The sequence below is a fragment of the Amblyomma americanum genome, chromosome 1 (genome assembly GCF_052857255.1).
Source record: "Amblyomma americanum isolate KBUSLIRL-KWMA chromosome 1, ASM5285725v1, whole genome shotgun sequence".
Lineage (NCBI taxonomy): Eukaryota > Metazoa > Arthropoda > Arachnida > Ixodida > Ixodidae > Amblyomma > Amblyomma americanum.
In genome coordinates, this window is record NC_135497.1 from 358328093 (window position 1) to 358343541 (window position 15449).

The 15449-nt window shown below is 46.3% G+C and overlaps 1 protein-coding gene across 2 annotated transcripts in view; it reads right to left on the reverse strand.

Moving 5' to 3' along the window:
* Positions 1-15061, reverse strand: part of LOC144115601 (band 7 protein AGAP004871-like) — a 668261-nt gene extending 653200 nt beyond the window's left edge. The window contains exon 1 of one of the 2 annotated variants that reach the window (XM_077650023.1): positions 14633-15061. In XM_077650023.1, coding sequence (XP_077506149.1) covers positions 14633-14653 — 21 coding nt within the window. In that variant the 5' untranslated portion in view covers positions 14654-15061. The remainder of the gene's footprint in view (positions 1-14632) is intronic. The other variant, XM_077650021.1, reaches the window with a different exon arrangement.
* Between the last annotated feature and the right edge of the window lie 388 nt (positions 15062-15449).

The window sequence follows — 15449 nt, forward strand, 5'->3', positions numbered from 1 at the left end:
TTTCGATGATCGAGTCTCTACTTACACAATCCGCCTTTCATAAATAAACGCTTTGCCTGCGTCCATCGTGTTCCTGATTAACACCTAAGTGCCACCAAAGTATGTCACGGTTTGGGAGTAGCGTTCATGCCGGGCAGTAGTGGCGGAAAACAGCGCTTACCGTGTTTTGCCTGAAAAATCAACGAAAATTGAGAGAATTTATAGAGGTTATAAGAAACAAAAAAGTTGGAGTGGATGCAGCGGCAATTTTTTTCCTTAACACAAAGCAAAGTGGCCTGGTGATAGAAAGGGGGTTAACGCTCTATAATAGTGCTCTATAATAGAGCTCTATAATAATGCTAATAATAGTGCAGGCAAAGCGAATCTCCGTGCATCGCTGAGGCTCTTGCGAGTCTCCGCGTCAGCGTGGGGCAGCTCCGACACACGCGCGCTATTTCGCTTTTCGTTCCAGTTTCGAGCGACGCCTGAAAACATGAAAAGGAAATGAGCGGTGGAAAAAAAGTACATCCATTACTGCCATGCAATTTTCGTAGATTTGTACCGCAAAAAGTAATAATAATTGCTGCTTCGTATAATGCCCCACAACCTCCATGTCATCGAGAAGACCGCTACAACATCTATTTCCGCTCGTCTACGTTCTCGCCGCGAGGACTCAAGTCTAGAGCCCGCTTTAGAGGCCAACGCAGAACATCGTTTTTACTTACGGTGCAAGCGGCGGTCACAAAAATACATTTAAAGAACCACACATGTTCCGTCCGTGCCTATCAGGCTTTGCTTGTTCCGGGAAGTCTTCCTGCTCTAACGGCCCTCAGCTTCAGCCGAAGGTGCGGAACTGCGCCTCAGGCGTTTTCCTAGACATCTCGCTTAAGGAGCTGTCACACAAAGCATTCTTTTGGGCTTAGATGCTCAGATTAAGTTTCGGTTTGCTGTTCCCTTTTACCTGTCTGGAAAATGTTGCACTCAATATTTTAAACGACGATTGATTGTCGCCAATCAAGGGGCCTCTATAGAATACAATGCGACTGTGAACCAAACCATTCCTAAAATTAAACAAGACCAGAGTCACACCTCGTCAAAACATTACACACATAATCACCAGCAAAACTGACTCTTTCTTGTGTACGGCAGTAAAGTGCTGCATCTTTTCAAGAATTTATTTTTGCATTTAAATATAAGCAAGAGCTGTAATAGAAATTCTAAGCATAGATGCTGGAGGCATTCAGAAAACGAGCGGCGCCTACGGATTTTTCCGAGGGCACTTGAAAGCTCTTTGATGGGAATTGCGTGTCAGGAACTCGATAGCTTTTCGCGTCAGCGCTGTTTTTTTTTTTCCTTGAAAAATGGGCGTGTGTAAAGCCGTAGAAAGCAAAAGTTGACTGCGAACAATTGTATGAGTTTCGTTTATCTACACCACACGCAATAGTTCAAAGGAAATACATACAACGCCCTTACACACTGCTAATTCCTTGTCCTTTGAGAACGGTATCTTCACAGATCACAAAAATTTATAGACCAAAAGTCGTCGCCTGAGTTAATAACCATGAAGCATATTTTTATGCAACCAACGGTGAAAATAAATTTAGAGCTGACTCCATGACGCTTTGCTTTTCAATGAAGTCGATCTTAGTGCTCTCAAGAAGGCCGATTTTTCTGCTCTCCGTACAGTTTTCGGTAGAAAGTTACGCTTTCTCTTCCAGGGACACGGTCGATAAGGCTTGTCTTTAGTTTTGCGGTCACATACGTTTTTTGGGCGTACACTAGCAATATTTCGGTAACAACTAGATCGTCCTTACCGGAAAAGGTTTTGGGAGCACGCCGATGCGAGCGAGGGCCAAATTTTCTGGGGAAAAAAGTGGTAATTGATTAAAAAATATTGTTTTCTGCAAAATGCGTGGCCTTGCAAGAGCAGTAGTGGAGGGAACGATGAAATCTGAAGCCACGATAATGAAAAAGACTACACGACTGAGGAAGCCTATGCGTCTAAAGTTGGTATTGCTAGTTTTCCTTTCTTTCGCGCATAGCGACTTGCCGCAGAAGCAAGGAGGTGGGTCTACGGCTACGTGCCGCTCGACACGCCGGTCTTGAAAAGCTTCGAAACAACGGGCGTTGTTTCCACGGGGTCGCGTGGCAGAATGCCGTTGAATCGAACATCGATTCCGTCCGAGAGCGATCCGCGGCCATAAGAAGTGGGAGCCAATTTCATTCTCCTAGGGTTCTCAATATCATTCGATAAAGCAAATTCGAACCTGCCTTGGCGCTCAAGGGCCTTCTCTGCCTTACGGTTGCTCGGAGTTGGGAGAACAAATTTCGACTTCTCGCTAAGATATATGGCGCCACGCGCGTTCTGAAGCCTGGCCGTTTCAGGTTCAGTAAGCGTGGTCTGTTTGTCGCGTACAAAGCACTTTTCCTCCGAAAGAGCGCGGAATTCCAAATGCGCTCATACAGAGATGTGTTCCCGGAACAAAATATTCTCGTTCCTTCGTAATTTTTTTTTTTACAGTGTTGCCTCTAGATAGCTGTGCGCTTTGTGTGTGGGAGAATCGTCAGCTGCAGCCTTCTTTTAAGAGCGGAGAGGTTGTGTATTGACGATAACACTGCTTGTCCTCCGATGGCTATTTTCAAGAATGTATCGTAAATCATAAGAGTTCCAGTGTTAACCTCGCTTTCATCTTGTAACTTATTTAGGCTTAGAGGTACAGGAAGACTAAAATGAAACAACAAAAACAAGCGCTCGCCGCAACAACACCAGTCCATAGCGCTGCGGGAGCGCAGAATTTCAGAACTAACTAGCAGCCACGGCGAACGGCACTGAGCTTGAAAACAATGCTTGGCGCTTCATTTTCATTCCTTGGGCCATAAACGAACCACATCTCCAGTAGGCTATGATAGCCACATGTATGTTAAGGGAGATCTGGGATATTTTTTCTCTCTTGTGTGTTCTACAAACCTCACACACGGGTGCGTAATGTAGGATTCATATTAAGTATTTTTAGTTTCTTTTTTTCCTGATTTGTGCTTGGGGAGCAGTTCTGTGATGAAATGGTCGCATATCGTTTCGCTGCCTGACTTCGAGAATAAGTGGTCTACATCTGTCTCCTCGACGATTTATGCGGAACAGTGCTGTTTTAATATACTCGCGTTCTGTCTGTCTGTATTCTATTTAGCTTACTCTGATGTGCACTGTTCCTTCTGCGTCTGATTTGCGTGTGCCGCTGCCGATGTATGGATCCTGGCGCTTCGCGCGAGACCCTTCGCGGAAAAGCATGCGGACGCGAAAATAACCAAGTAGTGCTTGCATTTTTAAATAATGCCAATTACAATGCGTTGCTGCTCGACTTCGAGATACCATTTACGTCTTCGTGGATACATGACTCACTCAGTATTGAGAACAGCGGCGGAGACGCCCAAGTCGCAGCGCTGCTTAGCACATTTCGTTTAAACGCGCGACCAAATATGCAGCACTGGTGTAGCTGTAGCTGTCCGCTTCAAAAGATGAAGGCATACAATTCGTCCTTTGAAGCCACAGCTGCGTTGCCACTCCCGCGCCTTCACCAACTGCCAGTGAATCAAACGTGGTCGCTGACTGCTAGTTGGCCTAAACGAGTAACGACAGGCCACTCGCTTAGCACCGACGCGGTAAATGAATGGCAGGGCAGTTACACTTTGCGCGGGCGAAACACTTAGCCGCGATTGCAATAAGTGCCGCCACGTGGGGAAGGCAGTTTCTTCGAAAACAAATGGTTGCGCCATTAGTCAATAAAGTCGGGGCTGCGAGACCGCGGCGCTGATTTGTATACGCAATTCGGGAGCCCGAGACTTTCTCCGTTTCATTCTAAGCTGCCGTGGAGGAGAAAGGACGAAATGCAATGAAAGCATCAACTCGGTGGACGGGACGGACTTCTGCACACGTGATTCGCGTAGACTGGGCGCGCAGAGTCGCAGAGAATAGTGACTACACGACTGCGGTAAGTGCGCTAACACTAGTGGCCGCCTGAATTGATGCCCAGAATGGCCGCTGAATAGGCGCTCCTCTGCTGTGCCTTCGATGTGAAGGCCTTCAATCACAAACACATGAAATGCTAGGGTGTCCACAAACACACGAGGCAAGTACACTTCAGACTCCGCAACACAGCCGGCTGCAAGGAAACAGGGAATGTCTAGAAAAAAGTCTCTGTTGCACGTCGCGTGAAGGCTACACACAGCCGTTCTATTGCTACTTAATTTTTATTGTCTGCCACCTCGTCTGTCACCACCAGATTCTGAACAAAGGACTCGTTTCTAGATGGAAAAAAATTCGCCCTAAAGTGTTTGTCGCGCCTTCACCCACCAAGAGTTTCTGTGAGGGGAAGGACGAAAGCGCATTGTTTCAAGTTTTGTATCGCATAAAAGCTGTTTCTTTTGATAGCAAGTGATGCACCTTGTCTGCCTGTTAGCTCAAGCTTTCTTTCGCCGGGTCACCGTATGACATTCCGTCCACAACGTTTATATTTTGGGACCATCACGAACCAATGAAAAATCTCCACAGGCGTTCTCATTTTTACTGCCATAGTTTTCGGCTTGGACTGCAAAAAATAGAACATCAACTAGAAAAATTGGTCGAAGCGCTAAATATAACGAGGTCCGATTTATACTCAAACTGCACGGGACTTCTGTAGTAACAATGCGTATCAGCTGTGTAAAATCGGGCAAGAGAGCTACGTGATTCCTCGCATTAAAGTGGAGATTGTAATGAGGCAAACGGATCACCGTTGGCGTCGCATAGGGCAGTGGAGAAGCTGCCATTGGAGAGAAGAAGTTGCCGCAAGCGGAAGAGAGTGACGGAAGTTGGAACTACGCTGGGGTAGTGTGATCGGCGTGGCTCGCCCAGGACCGGGCGAAATGAAGACTTCCGGGGAAGACCTATGTCTTGCATTGAGCGCTTCCTGAATGTGATTATGATTATTATTATTATGCCTTTTAGCAAAAGTATGTGCAACATTTTGTTCTGAAGACATTTTCGTTTCGTCGCCGTGGCTGTGGCGTACTTTTCGACAAGGATTTACCCTCAGACAGCTCAATTGTACAACACTTTCTGCGCTGCTTCAGCAGCGTCGACAGGACGGTGCCTATAATCAGAAATTCGCAATGCAATGAAGCGCTTTCACTTCACACATACCGCATTTTTGGCTCACGAGTGAAGCTCAAAGCACGCGAGTGTTGTTGTCCGCAGTCGCTCCACGCATCTTCCTCCTATTAGTGAGAGCGCTAATAGAATATTCATCCGTCGCAGCAAGCACCCAGGAAATTGTTACCCGCAGTGGAAACCGGGCGCGGCGTTCCAATTCAATGCTTCGGGCTCTAAAATCACAGCCTGTGGCCATGATTGCAGGGTATAGGCGAATACGTCAAACCACTCTCCACATTTCTGGCTGTCAGCTTTCTATGGGGGCGCTGTTTAGGCGAAGCAGTAAGCATTCCATTGCAGTTGTTGTGCTTGGATCTGCTATTGCACTTACAGTGATTTACTCCAGTTCTGTCGTAGATGCCATAGCGACAATATTAACGTTCAGTTCAACGTTGACTTCTGCGCCAAATCGTAGCAAAGTGAGCTGAAACCACCGAAGTGCGCCGTAATTAACAGAGTGATCTAGCTATGTTAAATCCTACTTTCAAGCTGTTGTCTTAGTAGTATGTAAATCGGAGCCTGAAAATTCGGCTGACACACACCATTGCATCGAAGTTTCCCCAACTATTCGCAATATTGCTTTTTTTTTTTCAACTGCGCTCATCATTTAAAAACTTTCTCCTGGCTTAACTCAACCGCTTCGATCACGTTTATCGTATTCCTCACAAGGTAAACTGGAGACTTCACCTCCTATCCAGACACTTCATTAGTTTGATGGCTCGAGGTACGCATGTGAATAAAAAGGCAAAGATAATATTTACGAATAAGAGGGAACTGTTTCTTTCCAATGACCCTTCAATTGGAAGGTTACCGTCAGAACCTTTCAATACGGGATCGTGATTTCGACCAAACTTTGAGCATTGTGCAACATCACGGCAAGCAATGAGAGTACAGCTATGATGAGGTCATGAAATGCAAGCTAAATCACACCAACTAATAAACAAGTTGCCTCCTTTGTGAACGTACTTTGGTTTGAAGCATGCGTTAGACCTTAAAGGCACCGAGAGCAAGATTTTTAATTAATACGCTTTGTCTTGCGTGGGCACGCTAGCATCGGTATTGTTTAGAGTAGTTTGAAAACAACTAATGGATTAAAGTTGAATGATTAATGGTTGTCGCATGCAAATCTTCTAGCTGGTGCATTTCTTCGAAGGGCTGTCTCTTGTTTCAAAAAACACCTTGAAGTTAAGTCATTCTTCCTTGTAATAAGTTTAACTTTGCATTTTTTTTGCAATAGACCTAGCGTTGTTTAAAGTCAAGGGATGAATTATTTTCTTTAATTTTTAAAAATATTTGATAAAACATTGTCTATCATTCTGTGCTAAATCAGGCTGCTCAAAATGTTTGCACAACAACCAATCAAAAATGCAATTTTCGTTCTCGCAACAAATTTATTCCCGCTCAACTTTAAGCCGAGTTGAGCATGCAGTCTTTCATGGACTCGTGGTTCTCATGTGCATATTCACTGAAGTCATTTCGATAAAAGTGAAAAAGGTGGTGAATTGTAAATGAGTGCTGTAATGCGAACAATACGCCGCCAGCATTTCGCGCAAATAATGTCTAAATCTGTTGCAGTAGAAGCAGATCTGCACCAGGAGCCATTGCGCATAAGTTCCTCATATTACTCTATTACAACGCCTGCAGTGTGCCCATCAATGAAACATAAGTGAAAACACGACACGCAGCGTCAAACCGCCACGGCGCACATTGAGCATGAAAAAGAGAAATGACTATACCGCACAATAGAGGCGCTGTAAGAGACCCTACGACCATGTTCTTTGTCGCATAGGTTTTAGTCGTGATGCCGTTGCAATGCTTGTTTTATGTGTCTAAATAAAAATAGAAAACTTATTTTTTTAGCTTGAAAATGAAAACCGCGTCGCGTTCTTCCTAGCAACATGTTTCTGTTTCGTATCCATGGAATAGCGCCGTGAGGAAATTGTATTTTCGCGACTCGCGTATTCCAAAACGTTTGGCACCAGGTTTGTGCCATTTGTCGAGTCATGTCTTCACGGTGGCGCTGCATAGGCTCCGTCTCCCCACTGTAGAGAAAAGAGCTGCCACAGGGCCGCCTTCATTCGCTTGAGAGTTGCTGCTATTTAAACTCTACCAGAACGTGGCATTCCTTTCCCACGCGCGCGAGATACTGGCCTCATGATTACGTGGGCATGCCTTTCGAAGTAAACTACTATACTGCATGCAAAAAAAAAATCCCACGCAAAGCGTGCAGAATCCTTTCATGCGAAATTCAGACCAGTGATGTCGCTATAGCCAGTATTAAAGCCCGCGAGCAGATAAGGAAGAGGTATTCCAGTGTATGGAGGAATTTCGAAGTTTGTTTGCACTTTTTATGAACAAATATTTATTTTGTAACCTTTTCTTTTTTTAATTTCATGTGCCTAAAACTCTCTTTTCTCCATCAGTCGCCTTGATTCACCTCCTGCGTTTATCATTTAATCTACGCCTTGCTATTAGAAGCCTTACTGTTTCCAGTTTAAGTATTATAACGGTCTTTTGGGCATCAGAGCGTCAATAACAGATCATCGATCATTCCATCGACAGTAATTCCAACTGAAGGTAGCAGCAAAAGCTCGAAACACGTTCGCGCAGAGAGACCGAGCTTTGATATCAAAACACCTCCGGCAGCGAGCAACGACAGCATCTCACGCTGCTTCGTCCCTTCGTCCATGCCCATGTATATCCAAGTCCTGTGAATAGAGGGAGCCCGTCTTGATGATATCATAGGCGCGCAAAAGGTATCCCGTCTTGCAGTTCACGCAAAGAAAGAAAAACTCATATTAAGAAGGCAAACTCGCACTGCACAACAAATTATACTGTCATTTTTGCTCTATCCGTGGATGAGCTAGAACGTTATTAATTCTTTCACTCCTAAATGGAGCCAATAGAGAAAGACTCGTTTCCGGCAACAGGTCAACTATTCTGATCCGTATTTCTCGCTCGTGCATTGACAGCATTAAGAGCCCGTCGTCGTGCGATGTCATTTGCATTATGAAAGCCGTATTGCACGCCTTAACAACCTGGGGCCTCTTTTTATATTTAGTTCCTTGAAGGATGTTTTGAATAAAAATTTCAGCTAGCCCTCTTTACAGTCTTACCGCTCAGTGCTGTACAAATCGCTGGGCAAGAAATCTGTATTGTGAAGAATAAAAGAATTGTGAAGAAGAACAAAGACGATGTACGATGGACCAAGTTTGACGCCGGCAATGATGTGACACTGTGTGGTGCAGCACGGCGTAGGTCGGTAGCTTCGGTGCGTTAATTAAGCGGTCCCTTGCAAAGTCACAGACTCCAGCACGCAAACACTTGTAGAGGAAAAAAAGTCTGTCTTCGCGCCCATTGTGCGACTCCACAAGCCGCTGTAGGTCTAAATGGCCATGCCCTGTGGCATGGCTGTGAGAAGCATTCCAAAAAATACTTACACAGTGAATTAAGGCAAATAAATAAAAGCCAGATACCTTTGGCGCCTTTAAAGTACAATGATCAATTACCAACTAGCCCAACAAGAAGTCCTTTAAAAAAAAAAAAAAACTCACGTTACTAAGAATAACCGATGAAGTTCTTCCAGCACAGATTAACGTATACCGAGTGTATTGTGTTCTAAATAAGGTAAATATTTCTCTTTCCTCAGACACGGTCGACGGCTCCCTACTTCCTGGCGATTTTCAGACGCTGAGATTCATGTTATGTGCGTCCTGAACTAACATATTTCACTTTGTAGCTTTTTTACGCATCAAATACTTCGAAATTGTTTTCTTCTCGTTCACTTTCCCAGCGTATCAAAGTTTTCTTTCACCGGTATGTATAGGTTGCGCACAGGAGGCACAACTATGGGGCTGAATTCGATCGGGCTGAATTCGCCACTGCGAAGATGGGTTTTATTGGCGTAAAGGCGGGTTTGGCAAAAGAGCTCCGGGCACAGTGTACGTTTCGTCTGCAGAACATGGGGTTGAGGATTACCCAAGCATTACCCAAGATGGGGATTACCCAAGCATTTCACCCCAGAGAAACCCAGCGCCAGGCCATGAGAAAACTTGTACTCATGGTATTGCCGGTGGCTACCAGGCTGCACTGGGGTTAGAACCCTGAACCTCCTGCATACGAGACGTATGTTCAAACGACAAGGCAACCGCTGAGTTCAAATAAGCACTTCAAGCAAGCGCCTAATATATCCACTGTTTTCAGTGCAAATATACGGTCATTGATTAAGCATGATTTTTCATTAGATGCGGATTGCATGGAAGTGAGAACACAACTGTGGCAGTCATGACAAGTCAGCGTTCAAGGAGTAGAGATGAAAAGTATTAAAACAAGGAATATAATCGCTTTGGGGACCCGTTGAAACAGTGAGTTACCGTAGAATATGGGCAGAACCCAAAACAGAGCAGCGGGTTTTCCGTTCCCGTTCGGCTGATACACTAAGCGAAGACGGCGGCGCTCGTCGAAGCGGAGCAGTTTGTTTTCACTATGCTTATGAAACATCAATGGTATGCGAAGATTTATCTTTTGCTAAGCCTATCTGCGCTGCAAAGTTCCTTCAGTAAAATGGGTATGTTTTATATTCAATCAAAATTTTCTTTCAATATGTACGAACTTCTTACATACAAAAGGTGCGTACACGTTAATAATTGCTAACCTTAGCGAGGACGTGAAGTTGCGGTTCTGAAGGAATACGACATTCGAAAGCGGAATATGTTAAAAAATGCCAGCTTTTCTTGGAAAAAAAAGTCAAGACATAAATATTATAATACTCACGAGGTTTTAATCAAACATTCCGCCTTGGTGCCGAGTTGACGCTACGAGCGGCTAAAAAAATCGTGGTGCAGTGATCAACTATTCTAAACTTTTTTCCTCCTACCTACCACAGGGTCCACATATCCGAAAATGATAGAGGCGTCAAAAACAAAGGTCCGCTATTCCATAAGACTTCATATTAAAAGGAGCGGCAGTGGAAGGGGCTGCTAAACGCTAACCCGCGGTGTCCTATCACTATGTCGATAGCACGGGCTATCAGCGTACCACTTGGTGATTGCTCGCCGTCGGCAGCTGCTGGATGAGAAAGAACACTACAACCCAGGATTGCGGGCAGAGACGCATGTTTACTCAAGGTTCCCGCAGCAAAATTGCAACTATTCAAGAACAAAAGAGTGCATCCACGGCTGCAGAGTTTTCAGTCGCCTAACGTTGCGCGAACGATGTATCATTGCTCTTTCCTCTTCGCACTTATCACGGGCAATTCGTCGTTCTGCGTTCATGACTAGGTGTGGTGCGCAGGCAGGATGAAATCTGCGCTTCACGTTTTTACCTTGCTCTTACCTTTTGTCGTCACGCTTGCAAGAGCGAAAAGTGCGTGCCTTTTTGCCCGGCCCTAATCACCCTCTGCGTTGCTTATCTATTTGCTTACGTGTACGTTACACACGTCCACAACGTTGCACGCTTGAAATACCGGGATCGGCAGCCATCCGTTCTCTTTATAAAGATGCTTTCATACCTGAAAGCTATCTTACGTTTTTCTTTCTTGTTGAAGTTATGAAGTAGGTTCATATTACTCTCAGCCTGGATGAGGTATGGAGACAGTTAGTTACCGCCATTCCTTATTACAGTTATGAATACAAAATGCCAAGTTAATTTTTTTCGGGCCGTAGACCTTGATGTTTGTTTTATATTGTTGCTCGAATCACCCTTTTGCCTTCTGTCTCGTTTAACCTGACGTTTAAAAAAACACATCAATATGCATTTGTTGTTGCTGCTTCCGCTGCTTGTTACAAACACTTCGATTCCAGTGAGAACTACAACCTTTGTCCGCGAAGTTCCGAGACTGAGTCCATTAAAAAAATTCGTTTAACATTGGAAACGTTTGTGCAGCACCCCTTCAAAATAGCATCCCTTGCAGTCCATACACAACTTCCAAGGCTTCTTGAGGTTTTGGAAACAGTTGGAAAACGCTTCTTTGCCAGGACTGTCAGCTCCTTCATCGTGGCATCTTGAATAGCCTCCACGCTCCCCATCCAGCGACCTTTTAGGGCTCTCTTCACACGAGGAAACAGGAAACAATCACATGGGGAGAGGTTAGGCGAGTAATATGGCGGATAGGAAAGTACAGCAATGCTGTGCTTGGCGAGAAATTTTGTCACGCTGAGAGCAGTGTGCGGCCTTGCGTTATCGTGAAGAAGGCTCCATTGTCCAGATGCCCATAAGCTAGGGCGACGGCGTCGCAGTGCATCCCCCATGCGTTGGAGCACGCGGATATGAAACTCCTGATTCACCGCCTGCACTTGTGGGACGAACTCGTGGTGTATGACACCTCTGGCAACGAAAAAAACCATCAGCATTGTCTTTGTTTTGGTCTTCTTTTGCCGCACCTTTCTCGTCGCAGGAGAGCTTGTGGACCGCCATTCGGCGCTCTGCCTCTTTGAGGATCGTGTTGAAAACACCATGTTTCGTCTTCAGCAATGATGCTGTCGATGAATGCAGCATCCTGCTCTGCCTCGGAGAGCAAATCAGCGCTCACTGATGCCCGCGTGTCCTTCTGGTCCTGTGAGAAGGAGTGCGGCACAAGTCTGGCATTCAGCTTTCGTTTCCCCAAGTTCTCACGAAAAATTTGGTGGCATGTTATCTTACTAATGTCGAGAGCATCTGATAGGATGCGGAATGTAATGGTACAGTCTTGCTGTGCGATTTCCCTGATCCGAGCCACGTTGTTTTCATTCCGTGAGGTTTAAGGGCACCCCTGCCTTGTGTCGTCTTCCACCGTCGTTCTCCCCGAAACGAACCTCTTGTGCCACTCGAAAACTCGCGCCCGCGATAATGTCTCGTTGCCGTACTCGTCACGAAGGAGCTCATACATCTGTGTGGCTGTATTGCCAAGCTTCACAAAGAATTTTATGCTTACACGCTGTTTGAGGCGGTCGTCCATCTATCCACATTCACTGACAGTAGAATGCGCAATCGACTAGTGACAATGTATTTTTCTACAAGTAGTGCCATGTAGCGGCCACCACAGCAATTAACATAAGTAGCTCAGGTTAGCCCGAAAAGATGGCGCTACACAAACGCATCAACATTTGTTTTGGAGAATCATTTCTAGATAAGGAAATAAATCAGTGTCGAAACTTTACGGAGAAATGTTGTGTATGAGGTGACCTTGTAGCAGAGTTGTGAAATCGCAAACTAAATTAGAAAATTTGAACTGGAGTTTACAAAGGTGAACTCGCAGAATGATAAAATAAAGAAATGTTGTATTCTTCCAGCTGCCAAAGAATGCCGCAGTGTCACATACGTTAATGTCTATCACAAATTAAAGTAGAAATTCATATTAACACCTGAGTGCTGCACCTATTTGCCTTTTCTGCTAGTAGCTTAACTCAAAATATGTAAATGTGCTTCGTCACAATTGAGGTTGGGAGACAACGCAAACATGCTCGCGAAGCCTTCTAGCCGCCACTGCACTTGCACGTTACCTTACTAACATATTACAGCTGCCGCATCTATATTTTTTGGGTATATCGGGCTGCCCGCAGGAATGGGAACGGCGCCAAGTGCTTCTGAGCCGACCGCGTCTAAATTCGTAATGAGCATCATCGATGCCAAGGTTGTTTTACGACAATCGGACCAAATTTGCGGTGGTCGTCACCACGGATAAAATGTGGAATGTCGGTAAAAAGCCGACGTGAATATTCTCTGTCTCAGTGTACTGTCCAAGAATTTGTTTACTTCGATATTTTATCGCTTTCTACCTGAACTTTGCTGTTTACCCCGTGACGTCTCATGGGTCTTCAACACAAAAAACCCGAGTGCGTAATCATACGCGCAAGCAATTTTACGTGCACAACACTATTATAGAAAGTCACACTAAAGAGTCGTTGCTGTGGGCGTACAGGGTGAGGTAATTTAAGTGCATGCAAGAAAATAAAAAGAAAGCAAAACGATAGCCGCAATAAACAAGGAACAACAGCCTTGGTGGAAAAATCATTTTTGCAGTGATTCCACGCCGCATAAGCAATGCCTTCCGCTTCCCATGTCTTAAAATGTCAGTATCCTTACTGGGTAGGGAAATCGCGTCGATGTACTCACATCGAGAACTGTTTATTAGATTAACTTTTATTTGATCTTTTTTTTTCAGCGTAGCATGCTATTTGACTGGAGGGTCTCGCATTTTTCCATGCTATGCCTCCTCCGAAGCAGGAGGCCTTGGAGACTGGTGTATCAGCAGCTCATAATACATACCAAGCAATTCGATGACGGCTGTAAGAGGTAGCATAAATTGAGCCCGCGTGCGATGTCGACTTGATGGGCGCAGAGAAAGGACGAGAATGGGCTGGTTAATCTTGGCGCCATCACAGCGCACGCACGTTTCAACCTTCCGGTGTGGCAGGCAAAATTTGGCGAGAGATGGCAACGAAAAATTCGCGAAATCGTAGCATGACATAGGCGAGTGTCAGCGCGCAGTTCAAACACTAATTAGCTGGAGAAAATTGAGATGTAAATAGGGAATGGACTACAGAGCACCATCAAAAAGCAGTTGGGAGACGAACGCCTTTACATAGCCCGCCTGGTGACTGCAGCATGAGCATCGCATGCTTGCCTTACCTGTAGCCTTTGAAGAACAGTTCTCACTGCCGTGGCTTACAGACCTGGAGGGGCACATCCGCCGAATGTGGTACCACTTTTACAGCCTCCATTTCTGCTCTGTGGTATTCGTGAGAGAAATTCAGTCTCGTCTTGAACAGACAGCGAATGCGCGTGTCATCGGAAACGCATTGTTAGAACTAAACTTTACGAGCACTTCGTCTCGTTCTCCGATGAATTGAACACTATGAGGCGAAGGAACAATGCTGTGTGCTTGAATTTTTTTTGCCTTTTTTCCTCTCTTACACTGGACTCTAACGACTATCCTCTTTTGACTTTATTTACGATTATCAGATAGGAGATGAATTATTGATTACATCTCCAGGAAAACCGCGCATCCTTTAAAGTATAATCAGCTTCAGCCCGCTGCACAGCATGCATCTGTGAGAAGACTCAACTTGTCTCGACGAAAAAAAGCCACGAAAGACGAAAGACAGCCATGTCGTTCACTTTACACATTGTAGCTTGTTTTCACTCTTTGTACACTTCGTGCACAGCTTCCTTTGCTCAGGCTGAAAGAGAACGAGCGCTCAGTTAGCGTCAAGAATTGCCCCGTTTGCACAATCCGTCCTGCTTTTTACGCACGACGCAAAAGCACGAAAGTGAGAGGGATGTCCACACGCGACACGAAAAGAGAAGTGGTGGAAAACAATTTCCGGAAATGCAAGCGTCACTTGCATTTTGGAACTTGCGTTTCCGTCGGCCCCGAGGCAGGGTGCAAGATTAAGCAAATTGGAAAATCGCCATCAGCAGCGGCAGTGAGCGCGAGCATGCGGGAGCGAGCACTGGCCGCGCACCAGGGCCCAGTGGAGGCCGCCTTACCTCGTCGGGCTCCAGATTCATCTTGTCGGCGGGCGGTTTATAGCCGGCACGGAGGAGAAGGACGTGGCACGTTCACTTTCCCTCGTCACCGACTTCAGCGGAAGCCGCGGGAATGAATGACACGGCTCGCACCAACACCGGGGCGGCGGCAGCAGCGGACGAAGAACAGCGGCGCGGAGTCGCACACAGCAGGGGCGGCCGTGACATGCTGCCGGGCACGACCCGTGTCACATCGTGCGCTGACGTCGGAACCGGGCCGGAGCGAAGAAGCGTACGTGTCTCGAAGCACACGGGCCGGGACTCTGGGCCGAAGGAGGAGCGCGCGGCCCTTCTTCAGCGGTCCATGTGCTGGGGTTGCTGGCGAGCCGAAGCCACGCGAGCGGATGCCGTCGATCCGAAACCTCGGTCTGCGCGCCGCTGTTCGGGAGTGGGCCTGCCGAGGCGGTGGGGGGTGAAAGGGGGAGACGCGGCCGGCCCGCGGGGGTCTCCGCCGGATGGCGCTCGCGTCCGCCCGGGATCTTTTGAACGCTGCGCGCATTCAGAACGAAAGCCGGGGCTATTGCGACGTGAGCACCTCAACGGAGTATACGCAGCGCGGAGAGGTAACGTCTGTCGGAGCGAGATGAAAATCGCTGACGTTCGGTGTAACCAACCGCGCGCGCCGACGACTTCGGTTTTTCGGAACACCGTTGGTTGTGTCGCTATCGCCGCTCTCGCGAACACACTAGTGTGATTTATAGCTTTTACTGAGGCTAGGGCGCGTTCATGGCCACGCGACATTGCTGATAAAAAAAATAAACGCAGCAATTTGAACTTA